Below are 27,225 nucleotides of genomic sequence, written 5' to 3' on the forward strand. Positions count from 1 at the left end.
AAGGGAAGAAATTTGCACAGGGTGAGAATTTCACTTCACCTACCCTACAAATACCTCCCTGATTATATTACACTTTTTGGTTTCACAGAATAAGATTGGCTGTTTTCCTAATTCACTTTTTAGTACCGAAATGGCAAGTTTGTAGTTATCGGCGCATCCTGGATGCTGAAAATATTCACATGCATATATAAAACAAAAAAAACATGTCATTTCATGGAATGGTGCAGCAATCTGTTGTCGGCAAGTTAATACAAAATTGCATTTAAAAGCCATTAGTTACTCTCACACTTCTAGAATGAAAAATAATTCATGTTCGTGCGTAAAACTCGCATTACTCTGAAAAACTGTGAAATCCACGTTATTTCGCAGATCATAATTTCCGAAAACCCGCTTGTTTAATCCTTCCTCTCTTTGTCATCCTTACGACGAAAAATTCACGTTCCTTCATATAATACGTACGTACATGCATTTTCTGTGCTTCTCTTTTAACTGCTGTTTCTGCTAGCGTTTTAGTTTATGCAGTTTCATGTTTCCATATTTCCAATGCACATGTTTCCGTTTATAGTAGCATTTCAATAGAAGCGTGCCTTTTTTAAGAACAAATATCGTAATTTGATAGAATGTTGCCTCACATTAAATTTCTGTTACTAAAGCCCACAGTCACACACGCAATTCTCACTTTTCCCCCGCTATATTAATGATACGTAAATTCCTCTGCAGACTTAGTAATATCATAAATGTGTGTTAAACTGTACAAAATCCTTCTTTAATATATTGTATTTGCGGCACAATATAACAAATAGTCATAACGAGACGATTTGTAAAATACCGCCACACCTTTTGTCACCAGATACGACGTTCGTAAAACGTTAGTTAGAAAAGTGTCTGGTAGCAAAAACCCAAGCAAGAAAAGGTCAATACATATGAATTTATCAACGTTATTAGATGAATTCATAATGACACAGATTCTTATTCACATGGTGCAGGATAAAGGCAAACGCCAGGCACACATCACTGTAAAAGATAGAGGCTTATTTTTCTTATGAATTTCACCTGTGAACGATTATTTATCCCTTCTTCACAGCACATTTATTTCATATTTGCCGATAAATGCCCTTCAGGGCTGTTGCGCAAAGGATTAATACTTTTCAACAGTTTTGTTCAATTTCGAATTATATTCCCTCCTTCCGACATGTTCGCACATAAATGTAGGCACTATTTATACACATTTAATAATAATAATAATAATCCGTTGCGCAACAGCCCATGAAGGGCCTAGGCATACCTACTGACTGCCGATCTCCCTCCCACGCTTTCCTTCGTCACCTCTAAGCGTGGAAATCTTCAACCAGTATTGGAATAGTCGGGGGGTCAGCCCGACGTATCCCCAGCCGTTATAGTAGGTCTCCGTGACCGTAATACGCTCACTCACTCGGAGCTCCCCAATTTCCTCACGATGGTGGGTCGCCACCGGCCCTATACGTAGGTCGAATAAATTCCGACCAGAGCCGGATTCGAACCTACGCCGTCCCGCAGCGAACGATCTCAAGACGAGTGAACGCCTTAACCCGCTGGGAATAATTAATACAAACACACACGCAAAATATAAAACTTTGTTTTATTTTACATTAGCGACATCTACTAACATGTAACAAAACTATCAAACATCAATTAGTTCCGTTTCATGTTGCTAGATGGCAGCAAAGTAGGAAAACTATTAGCTCCTTCCAATAAGACCAAACAATCGGATTAGCATTGAGTATTTTTAAATCACGCCTTGAGAGTAGCGTGATCATAAATTTAGGGGTCTATTTTGAGTTTTATCTAGGGGTGTGCGGGACAGAATTTTTTTTGGGTCTGGACGGGAAATTTTTTAAGTCCCGGCATACGGGACGGGAAAGATTCTGGGAAATTTTTGGGGCGGGAAATGTTCGAAATTTCCAGAAATTCTTGAAATCTCGAATTCTATACGTAATTTTCACCTTAAGTGATTGTTTTTGCATTTCAGATACAAAAATTAATAATTTCCGATAAGTTCCAGACATTTACAATGCAGACAACGTCGAGAATTAACATCTTTTTAAAATGACCATTCGGTATTTCCCGACTGCTCGGGATCCCGAAAAGTTGGGATCGGAACGGGATTCTTTTCCCCGATCCAGACTTTTCGGGATCACTCACACCCCTAGTTTTATCGAATAGCGCTAGAAGAGGCTCTGGAACAGTCAGCGGTCAGAACAGAGTTGAGCAGCAAGAAGAAACGCTCTCCTTTTCTCTAATCATAATCCACACTCGATACCCATTGTTGTTACCTGAGGTCAACTTATTCGTCAGCTGATTGTCAAAATGGCATAACAGATGGGAAGTGCTATGGGGGGCGGGGGGGCTACGGTCCCTCCCTGAAAAATGAAAGTTAACAAAAAATTACAAGAATTATTTAAAAAAATACATATTTCACACACATAATTTCATTTTAGTTTCATAATACAAGTCCTCCTCCGTGGCCGTGCGGTCTAAGGCACCTTGCTTTGGCTGGCATGGGTTCGATCCCGGGTTCAGTCTCCGGTTGATTTGATTTGATTTGATTTAGTTTATTTTACTTCGCGTTTTGTGCCTCTTGGCTAATTTGCGAAGATGGGGATGAATGATGAAATGATGAAATTGATGAATGGACATTCACAAACAACCAAGTCCGACCGGGATTCGAACCCGGGACCCTTGGCGTCGCAGCGCGATGTGCTAACCACTCGGCCTCAGGGTCGGGCGGTTCAGTCTCCGGGAATTTTCATCCTGAGTATAGGGCCGGTGGCAACCCACCATCGTGAGACAATTGAGGAAGTCCGAGTGAGTGAGCGCAATCCGGTCGCAACGTCCTACAATGGCTGGGGGTTGGTTGGGCCGACCACCCGTCCCCCTAATCTGGCTGCTGATCTCCACGGCCCCCTGGTGGCCTGCGTGGGAGGCAGGCCAGCAGTCGGTAGGTAAGCCAGGGTCCAATATTGGGCTGTAGCGCTGTAGGATTACTTTACTTCATAATACAAGTTAATTATTGCAAGGATGTTGCAGGAACATAACTTCAAACTGAAGCAATGTTTTCTGAGGGGACACTGCTATTATGGGGGAAAATGTGTAATTTTTCCTCCCCTGGAAAAAATACCTTATGTTCCCCTTCCTGGAAAAAATCCTACAGCCGTCCATGGGACCGTGATGGGACTCATGCTTGTAGGGGCTCCGACTGCGGGATGGCATGAGTTCGAGTTCACCTGGGTTCAGTCTCTGGGTTCTCGGCCTGACTATATACAATTTTTTCATATCCACCTTCCTTAGAAAAAATTGAATGCTGATTTTTTAAAGCTCTTTCTGTTTTAAGTCCACTTTATACACAGATAGGCTAGTCGCGACTGGACATACAATTTAAATTGGTATCCGAACCACTATGTGCCTCCATTATCTTATCAAGACAACTATATAACCACTATGCTATTGGGGAGGCACAAGTGAATGCTGAGATGATACGTTCAACAAAGGTCATGGGCACATCCTTCTGTTACTCTGTTTTGCATTTTCATCCTTTGTCCCCTCAGCCAGGGCCATGTCCAAGGGGTGGGGGTGGCAGGGGTCATACACCCCTGCTTTGGCACAATATTTCTAAAAAAAATAGAATTACAAAGGCATAAAATGAGGGCTGACTATTTAAACAAATACACATAGCCTCCCCCTTTCGAAAATCCTGGGCACGCCACTGCTATCAGGCTTTAAATCTTGCATGGTGACCTTCAGCAGTGATTTATCGAAATCCCAATAATACACCCCCAGAACACCATAGAAAATTTTCCAAAAAACCTCTCTCAAATTCTTCCTAAAGATCCCATTTTTTGTTATTTTGACATCTTATCCCCTCAGATCGAAATTTGTTGGACAAATGACCCAACCACAAAAGTAATAGTATGCAAATTGTACCTCACCTTTTCATTCACTCTGTTTACCACAATGTGATGATGATGATAATATCATCTTGATTCACCGGCTGAGGCTCAGCGTGTGCTGTTCTCCCACCTAATGAAATTAAAATATCAGTAAGGAGAGGACAGCATCTGCTTCACATCAACAGAATCCCATTCCTTAAAACAACATAGGATGCAAAATAAACAATGAAAGAAAATAGTTGTCTGTTCACATAGTCAAGTAACTTAGCACAATTCTTAACAACGTAGCCTCATAGTTTCATCATAATATGTATTCTTTCCTATTTGCATAAATGTACATTTAATTTTATTTGAATTTTCTTTTAAATGTGCATAGATGTAATCGATTCTATATTCTGGTTCATGGCAAAAAAATAAATAAATAGAACATGTAAAAACTTTGATCTGACATGCAATGACTGCTTTTTGATATAAATGAATTGAGAATAATCATTAATGATGCCTGCATGCAGTAAATCTGTCTCCTTCACACATTTGGTGCAAGAGTTAATGTACATCTTTTTAATATTTTAGGTCCAAAATTTCTTTACACAACTGAACTATGCCTGCTACTTTCACAGAGGTGGAGGTGCATGCCCCTCCATCTCCTACTCAAATGATGCAGGGGCCTTGCTTGAAAAATTTTGTTATGCCAGACTGGTACAATACAGATGACATTGTGATATCGGGAATATCGGGGCGTTTTCCTGAGAGTGACAACATGGACGAGCTTATGAAAAATCTCTTCGCAGGAGTTGATCTTGTAACTGATGATGACAGAAGGTATCCATCAGGTAAGGTTTTTATTCACTTTTTTATATGATATGATATCCTTTGTTTAACCAGGATTTTTATTTACACGGTACAATTCTTATCTTTATTATTGCATGTTGCTTAAGAATATATATGATTCTTTCATTTGTTTCTAATGAGCAATTTTTTTAAGTACGAGTATTTTTAATTTGCTTAATTACAATTAAAGCTCATCTCAATTTTGATGGCAGGATAAGTTCCCCCCAGATGAAAAATTCTAAATAGATCTCTGAATTCAAGTTTATTAAGCCCTAAAGTCACATATGCAGGAGTCCCGTAATTGTTGCAACATATTGGCTTCGCCATTTTCTTGAAATCGACACCCATATATACACTGAAGGAGAATAGTATAAACTCCAGCTATTGGAAGTTGAAAATTGTCACTGACGAAAGATAAGATCTTAATACAGTGTCAAATTTTAATTTTTTCACCGCATGAAAGGGAGAGGCTACAAAAAAACAACAACAACAAAAAAAACAGTTTCATCATGGTGCCTCTAAAGAACTAGTTGTTCACATGACTTCATGAGGTCTGTTAAAGTAGATTTCAGTTCACCATCCAAAGCACCAATGCCCTATAAACCTATAATCAAGAATTAATTTATCTGGCATAGGGTACCTGATGCTGAAGCAAGGGCAAGTGCCCATGTTGCCCCTTCATAGGGCTAACTTGGGCAATGAAGGGTCAATACTTATACATTTTTTTGTGGTTTAAAAAATTCTACTCTGGCACTGTACATGGTCTACAGAATACTTTCTGATCCCATTATAGGCCTCCTGGGTGCAGATGCTGTTGCCTTGTAATTAAGGGTTCCCAGGTTTGACTCCTGGTGGATTCCACATAAAACTGAAGCCTCAGTCTCGGTCTCGGTTAGCCTATCTGATACTTCTACTAAAATTAGTCCCACACCATGGCAGTGTGATCTATGGTATCAGACTTTGGCCTTGGCTACAGGGCTACAAGCTCCTGGGAGGAAGCATAACAGCTTTTCCTCCTCAGATTTTGGCCAGTACTGTGAGTTCTTCATGCTGACCACACATCACCCTGTAACTGGTGATCGCCTATCTCTGCTGCATCATGTGTGAGCGAGTGAGGCTGGCAGTTTCTAGGTAGACGTTGGCCCCCAAGAGTTGTTGTGCTACAAGTTATTATTTTCTACTAAAAAATCAATAAGTACTGTAACAAATTACACTCCCTACTTCACTCTCTCATTATTATTATTATTATTATTATTATTATCATTATTATTGAAATGACGAAAGGGTGGGAGCTAGTTTTTGCCTATGTAGAAGTGTCATTATAATTCCATTTTCAGAAAAAAACAAGACTAGCAGAGCTAGATATTATGTAAGATGAGGAGATCTGAGGAATGTATTACCTTTCCATTCAGAAAAAGACAACCTATTTAATTTCCTGATTCTTGCAATGTGACCTTGATGTTGTCAATCCCGTACAGGAAGTAAACAGGTCTTTCAATGAAGAAGCATGTCCAATGCCAATGTAACATTTTTTTTCTAATCTTTTGGCCTGTCAAGTAAAATGACTTGTTTCTGCATGCTGACATAATGGACACTTTACCTGGAAAAGAAATGAGAAACAGTGATTTGCTGTTAACACATTTATACTTATGAAACAATTCCCGATTTACTTCTGCCTGATTTCTTGTTTTAAGTTATGAAAGATACCACAGTGATGACATGCCAAAGCTTCTTAATCAGGATATTATACAACCTATGACTAGGAGAGAAATTTTGCAGTTCTCATGCTAAAATTGAAAATCATTGGAACACAGAACTTGAGGCAAGTTTCATGACAATGCAATATAATTATTACACATACAGTGTGACACAGTAACAAATGGAATGCATCAATATGAACAACTTTCCTTAACATTTTGCTCAATGAATTTTTGATTGAGTGTTTAATTCTATACTTATGCAATCATGCACTCAAATTCATGTGTGCATAAGTGTTATTAATTCTCAATAAGTCCCAGTGTATTCGTTTAGGTCTACTGTACAGCATTCATTCATATTTGGGAAGACCCTCTTTCTACTGTTTTAAGGGCTCAAATAATTCTAATATTTATGAAGAAGCCTGTTCCAAAATTATGATATTCGGTACCACCATAGAAAAAAGTATATTTTTTCTATCTCACATCATATTTACATTTGTGTAACATAAAATCTACTTGGGTTTTTTTGTGCCAACTTGGTCATTAAGGAACTTTTTAATACTATTTGTATAATTATCAGTATCGCTGTTTTTAATTTAGATTGCTATTAATTTCTCTGTAAATGTTACATTGTTAAAATGTGCAAAATCTTTATATCATCCAGAGTATTATATTTCAGGATTGTTTGGAATGTGTACAAGAATTGGAAAGATGAAAGACCTGTCAAAATTTGATGCAACATTTTTTGGTATCCACCCAAAGCAAGCTGATAGAATGGATCCACAACTTCGAATGCTGCTTGAAGTGACGCATGAAGCGATTCTTGATGCTGGTAAGTGTAAATCTTCCCCATGATACCACATACACAAAATGCCTTTTTCTGTTTTGACCATGCAGACCACATTTTCTATAATGAGAATAAAAATTAATGATTGTTCTTGCTAACATGTATGAATATATACACTCACATATAAATATATATTTAAGTATTTCTTTGAACTCTTATGATTGATGATTTGCATCAATATTGTGTATCACCACCATAAAAACTAACCAGAACGTTTCTACTGCTTATATGAAAGATATTATCTCTATATTGTAATGCTCACTGATGTATCCGATATCACAGATGTGATCCCCAAATGTGATTTAATGGATGAAACTATATCAAATCAATAAACAAAGAGCATCTATATAGTGGGAATATTGATTGCCATTGTAGGGGTTAGAACAATCTCATTTGAACTACATTTTCCTGAAGAAAATATGGCAATATAATTATTTTGCTTTTTTTGATACTCTTCATTACATTCAGAATGTATTTTAGCAGTTCATCATGTACTCCCTCCCCCACCAGAAAATATTCCCATATGTGCATACGAGAGACATATGTTTTCTAAATTTCTGAGTAGTTAAATATGTCTAGAATTCCTTCTAGATCAGTGATTCTCAACCTTTTTTTCAGTCTGGGACCCACCTTGAAGGATTGTACACTTCATGGGATCCATAAGCATGGGCGCCGGCAGAATTACTTATAGGGGTGTGCACCCACTTTATAATCATATTTTTGCTAACATCGACTTCTTTAAGAAGCTCTTCTTTAGGCTTGCTTAAACAAATTACATATACTTTGTTCTAGAAGAGTAAATATGTAATTTGATTGATTGATTTGTTGTTTTAAGTCCACTTTATGCACAGTAAGGCTAATCTGGAATAGACCTACAGTTTAAAGTGGGATCTGAACCACTTGTGCCTCCACTGACTATCGTACTTGTGACCCCTTGATTACAAGTTGACGATGCTACCACTGCGCCATCGGGGAGGACTAAATATGTAATTTGAAAGACTAATTTACTGTAGTCTAACATATAATTAAACACACATGCTGAAATTGAAACTTTTTTTTTTTACTCGCCGAACTAATGTGCAATGGTAGAGGCCGAACAACAGAAATGAAGAGTTTAGACTACATACAACACAGGTTGAATTTAAATTGTTATAACAATATATCTTAGTAATTTAAATGTAATTGTTTCTTAAGACACGAGTAAATAAATTCTCTAGCCCAACTTTGCGACCCAACTCACCAAATGCACCCTCGGGACCCAGCAGTGTGTCATGCCCCATAGATTGAGAAACAATGTTCTAGAGGGTTCAGAAGAATTCATTGTGTTGTCTAGATATCTATCATAGCTTAGTTACATATATTTTGTGTGACAAATATGGAGATAACAGCTAAAGTTGCAGAAACAGGATCAGGGATTTTATAATTTATAATTTCTTTCAGGTGTCAATCCAACCTCACAGAGGGGATCAAAGACAGCAGTTTTCATTGGAACCTCACACAGTGATTCCATGGATTTCTTCACCTCAGATCCTGACGATGTAACAGGCTACAGTCTTTCTGGCTGTCATCAAGCAATGTACTCCAATAGGCTTTCATATGCTTTTGGATTTACTGGTAAGAATTGTTCAAGGTTGCACACTGAAGTGACAAGCGACATAATTACCTAGCAGGCAAAGACATTTCACTTGGAAAATAACGTGAAGATACATGCTGCACACATTTCTTCTCACCAGGAATAATAATAATAATTGTTATTAATAAACTAGTGCAATTAATAGGCCTAATAATTATTGATTAATATTGTTGTTGTTTTTTTCATTATTACATAAATAGGTAAAAGAACAGTAGAACAACAGAGATGTAACATCACATGTTTGTTTTCTAGCTTACATGTAGTTAAGATCACTAAAATTAGTATAAAAACAATTGTCCTCGCCAGGAAATTAATGTCAAAAATAAGACATTAAATATTTACTGAATAACAAGAAAATATATTTTGTCCAGTTGATGAGAAGTAAAGTTTCTGATTAATATTTTGTGCATATTATTTTAAGTAGTAATTTCCTAAATCATCTTAGCTACTGACAATTCAAAGTGGTATGATCCTAACAGGGGTGCCGACTTGTCCAAATTATTGGGGGGGGGGGACGGCTCTGATCACTGAAATAAATTAATGAATGACTCACTCCCTCCCTTTTTTAAGTTTTTGCCTCAGTGTTCGGAATCTCGTAAAAGCCCATCAATTCCTCAATAATATTATTTTTTTTATTTACAGTTCGAATGTCAATTGTTCACGGATGGATATGTCACAAGTTTCGTCAACCATAATAGCAAAATATTCCCAGCTTTTAATATCTGCTACCATGGAGCGCAAAACAGATCTCCCTAATATATCAATGATTTCGTTCTGAATGTCATGTGAGAGCCATTTGTTGCCCGAATGTCCCATCCACTCTCCTAGTTCATGCACATTTTCTTTTGAAACTCTTTTTAGTAAAAATTTTAACAATACTCATAATTATATACTTCGTATATAGTAATAAGTCATGTGTTTTGTGTTTTGCTGTCTCTGGTCATAGTCCCCCCAAAGTTGATGGTCTAGAACATTTCAAATGTGTATTTAAAGTTAAGTTCATGTGGCAAAATTCAGAGTAAACTTTACAAGAGAAGCAAAATAATACATTAGATCCTCTTAAGCAAAATTATTTGGGGGGCTCTGCCCCACATCGTTAACATTGGGGGGGGGGGGGCTCAAGCCCCCCAATCCCCATGGAGTTGGCGCCTATGGATCCTAATCTCATTCTTCCTTTCATTTAAGTTCTGCAGATATAAATAACTCTGAATTACACAGGATATGCTAATTAAGCATATTTTTGAATACTTAATGTTTTACTTGCTTCTCCTCTAAATACGCCCTTGCTTATTACATGGACTGAGATGGTTTTGTCACTTTGGTGTGAAATATCCCTAAATGGAACTTGGTATTATGTTTTGTTTAGTATTTGTTTTAATACACATGTGTACATAAAATACTGTACATTAGAAACTACAAAGCTCAAATTAATATTCTTTTTGTGTGCATTATGATACAGCAATTCTCATATCACTATGAAAATTGTTTATGCATTTGAGTTGATACCATTTTTTTTTCAACTGGCTAAAGAAAGATTTTGAGAATAATTACTTGACTTAATTATGCGAAGTTTGTTGAAACATAGGCTATGTCTGTGCTTGTATAAATGGGCACTCATGGTACATATATTCAAATCAATTCATTGTTTTTATGCTCTTGTTACTCTGTTACTTGCAGGACCCAGTTACACAATCGACACATACTGTTCATCCAGCATGTATGCCCTACAGCAAGCAACAATGGCCATCAGAACAGGCCAGTGTGAAGCAGCCATTGTTGGTGCTGCTAATGTTGTATTGAAGCCCACATACTCTCTGCAGTTCCAGAAATTAGGAATGACGAGCCCTGATGGAACATGCAAATCATTTGATGCATCAGGTGAGCTTATTTACATATTTGTCTGTGGTGAGTAGCTATTGTTTAATTTGAATGCAGCATCAGTAGCTATTTAAAATAAAGCTTTGGGCAATTGTTTCAAGGTTGCCAACTTCTATGGCGGAGTGGTTAGCACAGCATTCTATGATGCCAGGGTCCCCAGGTTTGAATCCTTCCCTGGGCATGGGTGTTCTTTGCGAGTATTCTTTCATCAATTTCATCATATCATCACTACTCATCATCGTCGCCATTAGCCAATAATGGCAGAAAAGCAATTCTAAATAACAAAATCAAATCAAATCAGAAATTGTATCAATGTTGATAATTGCAGAAAAATCTGAGGTTATTGAGAATCTGTGGCTAAATTATTGTTGATAAATTAATAACTTCTCATTCTTTAAATTTGTGCAGTTCCTTGAGATTTATTGGCATCACAAATTCATCACTAATTCTTTGCAAAATTTGTCTCAAATGTTGTATTTAAACATCATCAAATCAACTTAAACTAAACATTTATAAACCCACCTGTATCATGTTTGTTCATATAGGAATCATATCAGCACTGAAGTTGTTTTTTTTTTTAAAAAAATGTATTTACGACTTCTGTTCTGATGCAGCATATTTACAACTTGGGCAGAAACTTTCAGATGTTATGAACAAGAAGCAAACTTTTTCATGTATGTATGCATTGCTTGCATTATAGAATTATTTTCCTGTAGTTTACGGTTATTACAAGCATAAGAAAACAGTTTTTCTTTGTGACGTTTCAGGAGAACACACGCTCCTTTCATCAGACATTTATTTTCATTTTGACTAAAGATACAAATGGAGTAAGCCACCATCTTTAAAATTTAATGTAACAGAAAACATCAAGAGACTTTGTGAAAACAATGATGAATTTGAATTACCTGATGATATTTGGGATTCATAATTTAAGAAAAAAATATATATATATATAAAAATAAAACAGACTGCTTCTTTTCACAGTTAAGTTGCTAAATTACAACAATGTAACATTGACAACATCCATTATATAAGGGATTCTTTTTTGTTTAAAAAATTACAAACTATTGTTATAACTGTATCTTTAGTCAAAATGAAAATAAATGTCTGATGAAGGGAGCATGTATTTTCCTGAAATGTCACAAAGAAAAACTGTTTTCTTATGCTTGTAATAATCGTAAACTACAGGAAAATAAGAAGCAAACTGTAAAAGAAATCTATGCATTCATTCACTCATTCAAGAAGCAACCTTTAATCTTTCCTTACGATGTGGCTCACAGAGGAAATGTATTACATAGATATCTAAACAAAATTGCAACCTCTACCATGACTCAAACCCATGTGACATTACTCTACCAACTGAGCTACCATGCCAGTTAGGTCTTTTTCAGAAGCTCATTTGGTATAGCAATGTCATAGTATGCAGAGCCCTGGGTCCATTATTCTGGTTGAGTCTGCATTTTTAGCTTAATTTTCTTATATAATCTTTAATCTGGTTTTGAAATTCCCACCTCCCAATTATTATTGCAATATACCAACTGGCTCTACAGCTCTGGGTGAGCTTTGGCCTCCTGTAGTATCAGCCTCCAAGCATCTCGGTCCAATATCTTCTCCCTCCATCCATGGTCTTCCATTCTTTGTAGATCTTGTACGACACTATCCCACCATCTTAGTTCGGGTCTGCCTCTTCTTCTTGTGGAGTACATTCTCTCATACATGATTCTTCATGGCATTCTATCCTTATGCATACGTTCTATGTGACTCATACATTCTATGTGACTCATACGTTCTATGTGACTCTTACGTTCTATGTGACCCATCCAACTAATTCTTCTGGCTTTAATAAATCTAACTATATCCTTTTGGTTTAAGATGAAATTTATCTCTTCATTGTTTCGACTTCTCCAAAAATCTCCATTCTTGATTGATCCATATATTTTTCTGATTCTTCTTCTTTCTGTTTTCCTTAATTGTTGTTCATCTTCTAAACTTATTGTCCATACCTCAGCACTGTAAGTTATTACCAATCTTATAAGTGTTTTGTAAATCAATAGTTTTGTATATCTCCTAATTAACTTGCATTTTAGTAATTGTATATTGACATAATATGCTTTGTTCCCTGCGTTATTCTTTCTCTAATTGTATTATTGCAATATATAAAATATAATTCTGCCATTAAACTATCTAGTTTGAATTCTCATGCAAATATTAACACCACAGTGCACACACTAAATTCTGAAGCATAACTACATGCGCCAGCGGCATTGTGCTCATCGACATAAAATCACAAATAATATATTAATATTTCAGCATTAATATTATATCTTTTTCATTTTACACACCACTGAACATTTGGCTACACATCTGTATTTATTGTTTTGTAATTTTGTAATAATTACCGTTGTTTTGTTCATGAAATGAAGGTTATGTGGTTTTGTGCAACTGTGCCTGATTTTTCCGTAACACCATTACACGCGCAGGCAGCGAGGTGCTCACTGAATTATTTTGCTAAAAAAATATTAATTTTCATCAATACATCTATGATTATTTGTTTGCTTGGTCACTCAGCTCATTTATCAGGTCCAAAATTCGCCTCTTCTCCACCTAGCAATCTATTTTCACGAAAACACCAATGCACACATGGGCGATGCACAGCCATATGCAAAGAAACCTCAAAGTTTTGACAGTAGCACAGGTCGAAGCAACTGGGTATTGTAACGAGATGGAGACGGCACTTCCGCAGGAGAATTCTTGCAAGGTCAGATCCATCCAATAAAAACTTGCAATAATATCCAATAAGTTCTCTCCGAGCAGAGTTGCACCACCCACGCATGTACTGCAGTGTTAAATAGACAAGGTCAAGGGTGCTGCATGATTTTCTTTCTAGTGGGTTTGGGGGGGAGAGGGGTATGTCAGCAGACCTCAAAATGAGGGGCACTATTCCCTCAGTAAAAAATTCTCATAAAGCATCCCCCACTAGGTTAATTTGCAGTAGCACCCCTCCACCCACTGCATATTGTCCATGTTGATCCATACAAGCATCCTCCCACCTTTCCCCTAACTGGACAAAGCATCCCCCTCTCTCAGCTAAGAATTTTTTACTTCAAGCACCGGGTGGTACAGTAAGATTTCATTATTATTCTTAGTTATTATTTTACAAATAATAAAATTTAATTTGAAATGAGAATACCTTGATATTGTTGTCAAGTTCAGACTTGAGTCCTCTATTTATAGAAACTGGATTTGATTTGAATCATTTCCATAAACATCCATCACTTTGTTGATGGACAATTCTTTGTCTTTTTTTGATATGTACAGATATCAGAAACCACTTAATATCCTGTCTTTCATTGCACCCCTCATACAAGTTTTCATTCCGCAATTTTACCATTCAAATTACATGTAGTTTTTCCTGATATCTTGGTGGGGGCAAGTGCCCCACTTTGCACTTTAAAGGCAACATCTGCCTAGGTACCACTCATGCTCCCATTGTAAAAGTTTCTGGCTAGAATGCAGCCAGAACATCATTCTTATATTTTTAATTTCATCTATTTCATTTAATCTTTATTTTCTTCATTTTCACAATTAGTTTAAAACACCGTTTTTTTTAAAGAAAAAATCATCATGATAAAAGCAAAATACGTCCATTCGGTGAAGTTTCTAGCTTTGCAATTTTGAAAAATTTCCCTGGCATTATACTGCAATGTCACTAAGGGGGATTGACATGTTTAATGTAAAAAACTAATTTCTCATGCTGTCTCAGTCAAAGTTCTACTCTTAAATTCACTTTCAGCAAATGGTTATGTGAGATCAGAAGCGGTAGTCGTTGTCTACCTACAGAAGATGAGTCAAGCCAAACGCAACTATGCCACAGTTCTCCATGCAAAAACCAACTCAGATGGACACAAGATACAAGGAATCACCTTCCCTGCAGGAGACATGCAGAAAGAACTGATGCAGGAGGTATACCAAGAAGCAAGAGTCAACCCTGCAGATGTATCGTACTTTGAAGCCCATGCTACAGGAACACCGGTAAATTTAGATTCACTTCTTTGTGGTCCATTTTTTTTTATATTAGGCATGGACTGATATGAATTATTAACCAATTAACTAATATAACATTTATTAAACTAACATTGTTGCCTTGTAATCAAGGAGAACTGGGTTTGATACCCAGTGAAGTTACACGACACAGTGGTTTGGATCTCACTACGAACTGTAGGTCCATTCCTGATTAGTAGAGGCACATATTTTTGGTAAATAAAAAAGCAAAATTTTGGTACAAAAACGGAGTCAATTTTTGGTTTAAAAGCAGTAAACAAAATGAAATTTCGTTGTTTTAGCGGTGAAAAGCGACATATAAAATGACATTTTGGTTTTAAAAATGTGAATGTAATCCAAAATTTGATTTAAAACTGCACTATTACACAAAATAAACATACCCCTTATAATAGTGTATTAAATTATTACCAGAATATTAAGTTTATTCCTGTATAAAGGGGTCCATTTTTGCTTCTAAAATGTTTGCAGCAGAATTAACCAATTTTCCTTAAATTGCATAACTCACAGGATAATTCTGACTTCAGAAAGTGTCGTGTCTGTATATGAATGGTAAATTTCGTGTTTAAGAGTCTATTTCACATTTTGCAGTTCATTTCGTGACAAAACAGGGTAGGAAAATGCACCTCATACCTTTCAGAAACATGAAAAATTAGCATTACAATGTGTTATTTCACATTTTGTGTTTTTGTCAAAAACGAAATATGCATGCCTCTACTGATTATCCTTTCTGTGCGTAAAGTGGACTTGACAATTCAAATTCAAAATTTACTAAAAACCAATATTCTACAACCAACCTCCACGCTGGCATGCTACGATGCCAGGGGTCCTAGGTTTGAATCCTAGCCTGTGCATTGTGAGTGTGTCTTTATCAGTTTCAATATATCATCACAGCCACAAGTGGCAATCAAATCAATCAATCAATCAAACAATATTCTACAGGTCCTATATGGAAATTACAATTGTTCCACAAGGAACCTTAATGGTTCATTCACATCATTAAGTAATGTATGGAATCAGATGACTGCAGTGGGCTTTCCCTTAGAGAAAGAAGCTACGTATTTTAGATATTTATTTCACAAAACCAGAATATATAATAGCCTCTGGCCATAAGATACATACAGATTGTGAGGATCAGTGGCGTGACCAGGATTTTTAAAAGGAAGGGGTTATGCATACTTTTTTAGTGGTCAACCCTTATTTTGCCATCTTTTTCTGTTTTTACGCTCTTTTTTGTCGGAATACTGGGCCAAAGGGAGGATGGTTATGACCCCCTACCAACTCCCCCTTTGGGCATGCCACTGTGTGAGGTGGACAAGTTCTCTCAGTGCATCCTGTTTGTAAGTGGAGAAAACTCAGACATCTGGCATTTGTTTGGTATGAAGCCATTTTGTTTTGAACATACTGGCAAAGCACAGTTTCCTGGCATAGTATGAAACTTATCCTCATCTCCATTTTTTTAGAAATACTCTAAAAGAAAACTTATCGACCTCGCAATTCTTACAGCTCTTATGGCCAGGTACAGTGGGATCCATGAGTATTACTGTTCAAATTGTCCATCACCATGTTCGTGCACCTTATTTGACCCAATAAGAGCTTCAAGAATTAAAAGAAAGCTCAAAACAAGCTTTTGACAACTTCTGCAACAGCATACATAAAAATCCATCGCTTAAAAACACACAGGATGTAAGAGAAAAATTAATGAAAATACTCATAGACAATTTGCATGGTAATACTAATGGATCCCACTGTACTACAAATATGCATTATACCTTTATTTTTATAAATAGCGTAACAATATTACACTAACCTACGAGCTGTTTATACAAATATCACATTAGTAAAATTATAGGAAATTTTTAGATGAAGTGATATTGATCCTGAAGAACATATTTATAGGGGGTCCAAGGGGCCTGGACCCCCTCCTCAAAAGACTTGTACTAAAATAAATAATCAAAATATACTTGTTCGGGATTTGTAGTATAATCGAGGGTTATTTATTTTCAGTGAACTTACACGAAGGCAAGGATCAGATTGAGATCATATGGGTATGAATCGACAGTATCTAAGAAGCTTTATGCACATACTGCATGTATCAATATGCATACAATATTAATCAGAAACTTTATTTTTGATCAACAGGACATAACATCCTTTCTTGTTCTTTAATAAATATTCAATTTTTTGACACTAATTTATTTGCCAGGACAGTTGTTTTCGTACAAATTTCAGCTATCTGATTGTTATTTGATTTTTGTTATTTAGTGTCACTTCTCTGCCACTTTTAGCTAATTGTGACAATGATGGTGATGTAATGAAATTGATGGCGTTCTATGCCCAGGCTAGGATTCGAACATGTGCTCTTTTATCTCTATTGTATGTGTTTTTATCTATTCATGTAATAATAAGAATAACAATTAATTTATCTTTCATAATTATTATTATGAATAGACCTATTAATTATAAACATTTATATTATTATTATTACCATTACTACTCTTATTATTATTATTATTTGTGAGACACTTGGCTCAAATCCCTATTGAAATATACAGGGTGATCCATTGGAGATGTCATAAAATGAAACCATCATTTGCAAGAAATTAATGTACATATCTCTGAGCAGTTTGTTTTAATATAAGCAGAGAGGATGTAAGTTTAGAGTGAGTGGAGGTTTACAGACTTCAGCTGCATGGTGGCGCTAGAGTGCATGCAACATGTTGAATATGACACACTGTGCACCCTGTTGCAGCGTGACCACCTTCTTTGTCTACCATGCACGCTAATGCACGTGGCTGATGTCTGCAAACCTCCACTCACTCGAAACTTACATCCTTTCTACTTATATTACAACAAACTGCTCAGAGATATGTATATTAACCTTTTGTATATAATGGTGGTCCCAGATTCGATACCCGGTGGAGGCACATAGTGGTTCGGATCCCACTTTAAACTGTAGGTCCAGTCCCAATTAGCCTTACTGTGCATAAAGTGGACTTAAAACACCAACTCAATCAATCAATCAAAGTTTTTCATATCATGGAAACAAGGCTTAATGGTGTTATAATGGTTTACTTTTCTGACATTTCAAATGGATCACCCTGTATTTATAGATATGTGGCTGTATGTCCTGTCAATAATTTGTTTGCACTGTGCATCCTTTAGTCGTAGTAACATTAACATTTCCTTTGTACAGGCTGGTGATCCACAGGAGATAAATGCAGTTGCTGATGTTTTGTGCAAGAATAGGAAATCTCCATTGTTGATTGGAACCATAAAGAGCAACATGGGCCATTCAGAGCCTGCATCTGGACTGTGCTCCATTGCAAAGGTCCTGATAGCAATGGAGACAGGATACATCCCACCCAATCTTCACTTCAAGCAGGCAAATCCAAACATTCCATCTCTAATGGACGGAAGGCTACAGGTATTTGCAGCAGTTTAATCTCTTTCAAGCTGCACGCACAACAACACAACCTCACATGACTAGTCACTATGCACTTCTGTGAGGTTCTAGCCATGTGAGGTTGTGTTGTTGTATTTGCAGCTTGAAAAAGTTCTGGGAAACCAGAACGAATCGTCGCAGATAAAATCAGATAAAAACCACTAAAAATAACTGTTAGATTATTGTGCATGTACAAAAAGTGGTTATGCGAACCTCAAAAAAGAACACAGTTTAATCTAGTAACACTACAGTGGGGTAGGAAAAAATGCCTGCTCTTATATTGAAGCCAAATATTGAATTTACACTGTATGATATGAGTTCACTTGTGGGGGACTCCAGTTCAATGGGTTATTATTAGGGCTAAGATTTACATGACTTAGCATATTCTTTTTGGTAAGATGATGTGTTCCCTAAATATATATAAATTCATATTGTGAAGAAACTAATTGAATTAAGGTGATTTTCAAAGGCATATTTTGACATATTTGGTCATTTCTATGTGATAAAGCATATTTGGATGGATTTTCGGCCATATTCAGCATATTTTCGCTTTTTCAAGAAATATACAGTCATTTTCCAAATGGATTCGTTCTTACTTCCATGTTCACTCGAGGTTTTTTTTGGGGGGCTGGAGCAAAATCTTTTTAATTTTTAATTGAAAAATTTACAGGAAGTATTCATTGTGCATTTCAATTCATCAGGGCCCATAAAGTGAACTAAAAATAGTTTGTATATGAAAATATTTCATCATAAGTTAGATATTGATGTTTGAAACATTCTAGTTATATGGGCATATTTTTAAATTATAGTGCATATTTTGTAAAATTTTAGATCATAAGAGCATATTTTATTTTGCATATTTTAGTGATTTTTAGGTCATAAAAATCCTAGCCCTAGTTATTATGTTCCAATTATGTGTGCTTATTGAAATAAGAATTTCCAAGGAGTAAATAATATGTATGGGGGGGGGGGGTGGTACTGAACCTCCTGACACTTCTCCTGCTAGTTACATGAGCCATATCCAGAAAGAAGTACCCATATGGTAATAAAAGAGAATGAATGAAGTTACTGTATTTGCTGGCGTATATGATTCACCCCCTTTTTCGTACACATTTTTGAGGAAAAAGCTTTTAATACTGAATTTATAATTAATTTACAGTGTTTCAAATATAATGTAATATGTAGGTCTTCTTTCAACAAATAACTTACCTAATCTAACTAGAAAAGAATACAATTTAATCTTCGTCAAAACCCAGACATTCATCTCCAGAGATAAATGAAGAGTTGCTTGAAACCTCTTCTAAATCTGAGTCGTCATACATGCACATTGACTCTATATAATTAGAATGCTCTCACAAACTGCATGGAATGAAGAAAGAAATTGTCTAACTCAGAACAAAGAATTTCCAGAAAAAAATGTAATAAAAAACTGAGTCAGCGTCATAGGTGTCTCCTGAATGGATGCGGTGCATGCTATGCATGCGTCAATTATGGGAAAAAGCACAGCTTGCTGTGCGACGACATTAATGAGCATTTCTACATTCTAATTTCTCCATATAGGAGAAGTATTTATTTTACACGAGAGCGGTCAACTAAGATTACATTACATTTCTTGGATCTGAAGTGACGCATGCGTCAATCGTGGGAAAAGAATTATTACTTTCTTTCACTTCAGATCCAAGAAATGTAATAGAAGCTTAGTTGAGTGCTCTCGTGTAAAATAAACATTTATCCTATATGAAGAAATTTGAATGTAGAAATGCTCATTAATGCCATCGCAGAGCAAGCTGTCCTTTTTCCCCACAATTGACGCATGCGTTCAGGAGACGCCTCTGGTCAGCGTATAAGATCACCCTGTTTTTTGAACCTATTTTTAAAGGAAAACGTACATCTTATATGCTGGCAAATATGGTAGTTAAACAATACCTTTATATTCCGAACCTTGAGCTATTTTTCTACATAGGCACACATAGTATTCAGGCACTTATCATCCTGGTTGACACATACATTTAAGCACACCGTACATTTGTTTTGTTTTTTGTCATGTCCGGAAATATATATAAATTACCTTTGCAGTATGATAATGATTTGTTTTACAAAATTTGAGAGATTCGGAGCTGTGTTTCATAAAATCTTGTAGAAAGCAGATCATTTGTAAGTTTTGTTTTTGCAGGTTGTTACAGAGAAGCAACCATGGAATGGTGGCATTGTGGCTATAAACTCCTTTGGGTTCGGAGGTGCAAATGCTCACGTGATTATCCGCTCAAATCTGAAACCCAAAACCCCAACTTCCCAGGATGGCCCTCCTCGCCTCGTAACAGTTTCAGGAAGGACAAAGGATGCTGTCGACCACTTCTTGAACCAGGTAATAACCATGTGAACAACTTGGCAGAGGCTTATTGAGAAGTTTTAAACTGGGGTAGTGTAACGATGCTGTTGTAAGAGTCAACTTGCTAAAACACATGTAAGTGTTCGTTCATGTAAAAAGGAAAAGAAGAACCATAGTATAAAAACTGAAGGTATTAGCAGACCCACATCAGACAAAATGAAACCTAGTATTTTATGGCTTGGCAACATTGACATTTTGGATCAAGAACTGTGGTGTTGCCAAATGGAAATGAACTGGCAATTGAAAAGATTGTGTTCACACCAGTGTCGGAATGATAATCATCATGCATGCTTACTCATTACTAGTACGATAACTATAATGGAACAAGGCATTAGTTTCTTGTTCACTTTATGCTCAGAGAGGCTAATTGGGACTCAACCTACAGTTTAAAGTGGGATTTGAATAACTGTGCAATGTGCCTCCACTGGAGGTTAAAGCCAGGACCTATTTAGTGACAGACTTATCGGGGAAGGCCCACATAATGCATTAGCATTATTATAAGAACTTTCACTAAACTCCAGATGTAAGATTATTCAGTTTTTAACAAACATTTTTCTAAATTTCCAGCTATGATACAAAGTTGCATACCTCTGTCCAGTGGCATACTAAAGAATTTTTTAACACTAGGACTTTGTCTCCATTGTTAGGAATGTTATTTTTCCACCCTCCTCGCACAGGTAACCAAAATAGGGGGGAAAGTGGGTTATGACTCCTACCAATCCCCTGTACCTGTCTACCTCTAATAGTTATTACAGTAGATAATTCAAGGAAAGCAGAATATAATTCATCAGATATAAGGGATTGCGTGAGGGAGACTGGCAGTCGGGAGTTAGGCCAAGACCCTTCCAGGGTTGTAGAGCTACGGGTTATGTTATGTAATATGCCATTGTATGCATTAATGGGTGGAGGATTTTGTAGGTATTCACTACAAATTTTGGGTTAGCTACACCTCAATTTGGAACTAGGTTGTTTTCGACATGTAAAAGTTTCAAGAGTTGTACTTTTGAAACATAGAATGAATTGAAGACTAAAATTGGTAAACGCTGTAAGTGCCACAAGAATTCAAACACCGTTTTCCATGTTAAACTTTGCAATGTGCCATGCTTTATAATGTGGTAAACGTGAAAGGTGGCTGGTAGCCCTCTAAGTAGGTCAAAGGGCATGTAAAGAGGTCACTAGTGTGAATGTTCTTATAGGCTAAAGTGAGGAAAGATGCGATTTACCAACACTTTCAACGTTTACCACTTTTAGTCCTCAATTTCTTTACTTAATGTATAAATGATAATGTTTCATCCAAATAACATAAGGTAACTTTATCAGTAACTTTGCTTGCCAGGACAAATTCAATAGGGAGCAGTGCTCTTTCTTATCCTCGTACCCATTGTACAAGTTATAATTAGGGCTAAACCGATACAACTTTTAACTGATACCAATGCCGGTACTGATTCATACCGATACCGATACTTGAAAATTGAAATACAGTAAAATCTCGTTAATCCGGACCCTGATAAGCCGGACTTCGCTTAATCCGGACAGGCAAAAGGAAAAAAAAAGCAGAATGCAAGGTTTAAAATGTGGTTAGAAGTCAACAAGAGAACTTCCCAAAGAAAAGGCAGTCAACCACTGTTGAAATTCTGTTTCCTGCAGACTTTGTACTGTAGTGTATAGTGTATTTAGGCCTATGCCCTTTAAATGCACCATAATAAATGTGTTTTGTTGCTGTAAATGGAGTTTTAATGCACTTTCTACTGTTCTTTTAGGTTATTTCAGTTAATCCGGACTTTTGTTAAACTGGTCAGCTTATCCCCCACCATTATTCCAGATTAACGAGGTATTCCACTCTAATTACATGCATCAATTTATGAATACTTTTGCTTTAAAATAATCAAGAATTAAATCAGATTATTAAATTACATATTGCTATTACAGTTTTACACACAAAACTGGTGCAAAATATAAAGAAAATTCTGATTTTGCATAATTGTCACGAGGCATTTTTATGAAGTCCGTGAAAGACCAAAATGCCGGAAAAGTTCTGGCCAGTATTGGTAAATAAATACCAATTGATACTTTTTGATACCGATAGAACACATGGGTAGGAATATCCCATGCTTAGCCAGCTGCAAAAAGGCTCACAATCAGTTTGCCACGGAACTTTTAAAAATTCGAACAGGAAGATCCTTCTGTTTGAATCTCATTTTATTTTAGTTTGGTTTCAAGTCTGCAGAAGACCCTTATAGAGAGTTGAAACATAACATTGTTATGTGTTTTCTATACTGAAATATAGACTGACTTGGTCAGCATCTATAAGGCTTATTGTTATTTATAAGAATTGAATTATATTCTATTTCAGGTGCAAGACAGGCCAGTGGATGATGACTTCAATGCTCTTCTTCACAGCATTTACTCAGAAAACATACCTGGACATCAGTACAGAGGTTACACTTTACTAGGAACAGACTCGGCTATGAATGAAGTAGCAGTAAGTATGAGAGTCAATGATATTATCTGTAGCAATATTTAAAATAACATGGGTAGGATATAGATATGTGAAATAGAAATAGTTTGTCAGCTCAATCTACTTGTGGAAGGATGTAATATGAGGATGAAGAACAAGAAGCATTGCAAACTGTGTATTTTTTTTATTCCTAAGATCTTTTTTCTTAATTTTATTATATTTCTAAGCAAATCATTATTAAATGTTTTTTGGTAATAATGTGGTACTTGCATTTTTCTCTTTTCCAATCATGGATTGCTTTCATGACATTTGAAAGTACGAAACATACTTGTATCACGAACAAACTTACATTTAAAAATCTAATGAATCTATATGCATTACAGTATTAAACTTATTACTACAGTGTGTCTCAAAAGTAATAATGCAAACTGACAGGTGAAAGTACATGATAATAGAAGCAAAAATGTCTCAGTAAACATGGGCCTACAAACGAGCTGTTTTTGAGATAATCACGAATGTGTGATTACAAGCTGCCACTGACTTCATTGTTTGTAAAATGCTAATAATGTGTGCGAATGTGTGGGTACAAGCCATCATTTTGTAAACACCAAGTGCTTTACTCCTTGCACGTCAGAGGTCGGCTCTTTGTTTACAAAACATAAAATTTCCGAGAGGTGGTGTTGTAATCAAACAGGGTGGATTTAATCAGTACACAGTCTATTTGTACTGTGGGAGTCACTTTTCTTACTGTATTATTAGCATTTTACCAACTATGACGACATTTACAAACAATGAAGTCAGTGGCGGCTTGTAATTACATATTTGCGATTATCTCAAAAATGGCTCATTTGGAGACCCATGCTTACTGAGACTTTTTGCTTCTATTTTGTGTACTTTCACCTGTGTCAGTTTGTGCTATTACTTATGAGACACCCTGTATAATGTTGAGAGTGGTGGGGGAGATGTATAGAATAAAATCATCCTTAAGATTGATGAAAATTTACCATTGCTGCCTGGGCTGCTTGGATCTAGTAGGATGGAAGGGGTTCTTTGGCATCCTCCTCCCTGTTAATATATACCCTGTCTGGAATGGAATTAAACCTTGTTGTAATAAAAATATATTAATAACTTACGTTTTGCGAGTATCTATGTTGCTTCTACGACGTTTCGGGACGTGACTGCTCCCTTCTGTAAATCTAAGGAAACTGCCAGACTGAAGTGACAAGTGGCAAGCTGCAAAAGAAAAACAACACTTGTCACTTGAAATGAACCTTCAGAGATGAATACAACCTTCACCTAGCAATTTTTTTAAACTCTGAAAGAGAACACTTATTTCTATTTTTGTGCAACAGTTAAATAAATATAGTGGACTCTTCTTAATTCAAACTCCAAGGGGCTATGAAAAAATTCGAATTAACCAGAATATAATAAAAAAGACACACCTATGAAATAACACACTGTATTAAACATAAAACTGCATTAATACGCAAACAGTACACCTTACCTTACAACTGCTATGTTTTATCCATATCTCCATCCAGGAACAGTACACTTATTGGAATATTCGCATCACGTGATTGTTTTTCATTCTTCTTCATTCTTCTTTCTACCTCTCTAAGCACTTCAACTTTCTTATCTAATGTTAAGCTACTGTACGCACCACGTTTCGATATTGTGACTCCACTAAAACACACAGACAAATGACCCCTTCTGTCCGGCTACCCGCTCCCCTCTCAACTTGTTTCTGAGAGGGTGAAGGTCACATTCCTACAAACAAAAGCTCTGGGGATTTCCGCTGCCCTCTCTTATCTGCCGTCCGCACATCAGTTAACCATAAAAACAACCTTTTCAAGAAGAAAAGGGGGACGAGTTATCTGTTGGAATTTCTTATGTAGCAACCACTTTGGTCTTTCTTGGGAAGATTTATGTTAAATTATTGGAAACCTGACTTTGAAGTATCCAAATTTAACCTTCAAAATTCGAATTATGTAGTCATTTTTAACATTGTGTGCACTGTATAAAATTGGAGGAAATGATAACATATCACTTATGTAAGGCATCAGCTACAAAGTTTAATTTAATGTTTCATTTTCCATTTCTTTCAGGAAGTGAGTAGTTCTAAACGGCCTGTGTGGTTTGTGTTTTCCGGAATGGGTTCCCAGTGGATGGGAATGGGAAGAGATCTGATGAAGCTCGACATCTTTGAAAAGTCCATTAAGAAATGTGCTGAAGCCTTGATGCCAGAAGGAATGGATTTGTATGAAATTCTGTTGCATCCACAGGAAGATACATTTCAAAACATCATCAACAGTTCAGTGGCCATAACTTCCATCCAGGTATGTGTATTGTGTAATATGTTACAGCAAAAAGGGGTAGCATATCCCCTACTTCCCTTTGTTTCTTTGGAAGAGATTCATATTTTTGTAAAAGGGGCAGAATATGAATACATTTTAGCTTGTGAATGCTATATTTTCTTATGTTTTTATTAGGGATGGAATGACATGGGCCCTCTTCCCATTAATTAACATATGTAATCAGATGACAGTGAAATCTTTTGCTTTGGAAAAGAAGCTGCATATTTAGTCTTTCCCAGTACAGTATTAGGGTATATGAACTACACCTTTGTATTCATAAAAATAATATAGTAGATTACTTACTTGAAATTTAGAAATTTCACACTTCCGCATTGCACAATTTAATGGTTAAAACCAAAGACAGTGGGTCTTCGAAATTTATAGGATTTAACCATTAAATTGTGCAATGCAGAAGTGGGAAATTTCTAAATTTCACGTAAGTAATTTTAAACTGTGTTTACTGCATTCATCATGAACAGTTGCAGTAGGTGTAAGCAAAAATGCAGATGTAAGAAACTGACCTTTAGAATTAATGAGTGTCACTGTCAGAGGAGAAATATTTTTGGGAACAAAAATTGGTAGTGAATGAGGATGAGAGCAGTTGAACAGGTACTATGATGGAGTTATAGCTAAGTCGAAGTTTGGGGACCATGTCACCACAGTCCTGTTGGACAGTCATAGAGTTAGGCAGGCATTCCTATCACCAGACCAGTCATGATGCACAGAGAATCTACTCATGCCTCTCATTTGTGCTATTAATTATGCTTTCTCCATTATATTTGTCAATCTAAATAACATGAAATAGTAGTATTTGACTTGATCCCAAGTATGCTATGACTGATAAGCTATTCATTGAAATATCGGATCAGTAAAATTATCTAAGTTTATCAGTATATCTTTTCAGCAATATGGGTACATCAGCTGGTACTAATAGAGTACTGATTAATCTGTATCATCCCTAGTTTTGCTGACCTCCATGGCAGAGTGGTTAGTGTTTGAAAGATTTGATTTTTTTGTGTGTTACTTAGCATCACCTTCTGCCACTTTTGGCTAATTACAATGATGAGGATGGGTGGTGATATGATGAAATTGATGAACAGACACTCACAGGCAAAGATTTGAACCCGGGACCCTTGGTGGTGTAGCAAGCTGTGCTAGCACTCTGCCACAGAAGTCGGCAGGTTGTTTGGTCAAGGATACTTGTATGGATGAACATGGAGACAGCCATAGGTGGCGGATGCTTATGCAAATTACCATAGCTGGCTTTATAAAAATTTTCTTAACTTTGGGATAGCATCCTTCTGCATTCTCCCCCATTTTGAGCACTGATAGTGTAATTATTTTTAAAATGTAAAATGTGATGCTGTGATGGATTGTCTTTTTCACATAATGTGTCTAAATTTGATTCATAGGTAGCTCTGGTTGACGTCTTGAAATCCATTGGAATCCAGCCTGATGGAATGTTGGGGCATTCTGCAGGAGAGGTAGCATGCGGCTATGCTGATGGATGCTCAACAGCAGAACAGGCAGTTTTGGCAGCATACTGGAGAGGGCGATCAGTGCTCGAAACACAGCTCAAACCAGGAGCAATGGCTGCTGTTGGTAAGTACTTCATTTCTGCTAACTCATGCTGTAATAAATATTCAGTTAGTTCATTGATTGATTCAATCCATCATAATAGTTTGAAGTTTGAAATTTAAGATCACTT

At 36.4% G+C, this 27,225-nt stretch overlaps 1 protein-coding gene across 2 annotated transcripts in view; it reads left to right on the forward strand.

Moving 5' to 3' along the window:
• The window catches only part of LOC145999577 (fatty acid synthase-like), a 138,624-nt gene that overhangs the window by 49,190 nt on the left and 62,209 nt on the right, over positions 1–27,225 (forward strand). For both annotated transcript variants that reach the window (XM_083136602.1, XM_083136601.1), the window contains exons 2-11: positions 4,500–4,759; positions 7,134–7,286; positions 8,742–8,915; positions 10,612–10,812; positions 14,606–14,844; positions 18,068–18,298; positions 20,490–20,681; positions 23,059–23,187; positions 25,269–25,499; positions 26,930–27,119. In XM_083136602.1, the coding sequence (XP_082992728.1) occupies positions 4,528–4,759; positions 7,134–7,286; positions 8,742–8,915; positions 10,612–10,812; positions 14,606–14,844; positions 18,068–18,298; positions 20,490–20,681; positions 23,059–23,187; positions 25,269–25,499; positions 26,930–27,119 (1,972 nt within the window). In that variant the 5' untranslated portion in view covers positions 4,500–4,527. The remainder of the gene's footprint in view (positions 1–4,499; positions 4,760–7,133; positions 7,287–8,741; positions 8,916–10,611; positions 10,813–14,605; positions 14,845–18,067; positions 18,299–20,489; positions 20,682–23,058; positions 23,188–25,268; positions 25,500–26,929; positions 27,120–27,225) is intronic.

The sequence above is a fragment of the Lepisma saccharinum genome, chromosome 15 (assembly GCF_977018435.1).
Source record: "Lepisma saccharinum chromosome 15, izLepSacc3.1, whole genome shotgun sequence".
NCBI lineage: Eukaryota > Metazoa > Arthropoda > Insecta > Zygentoma > Lepismatidae > Lepisma > Lepisma saccharinum.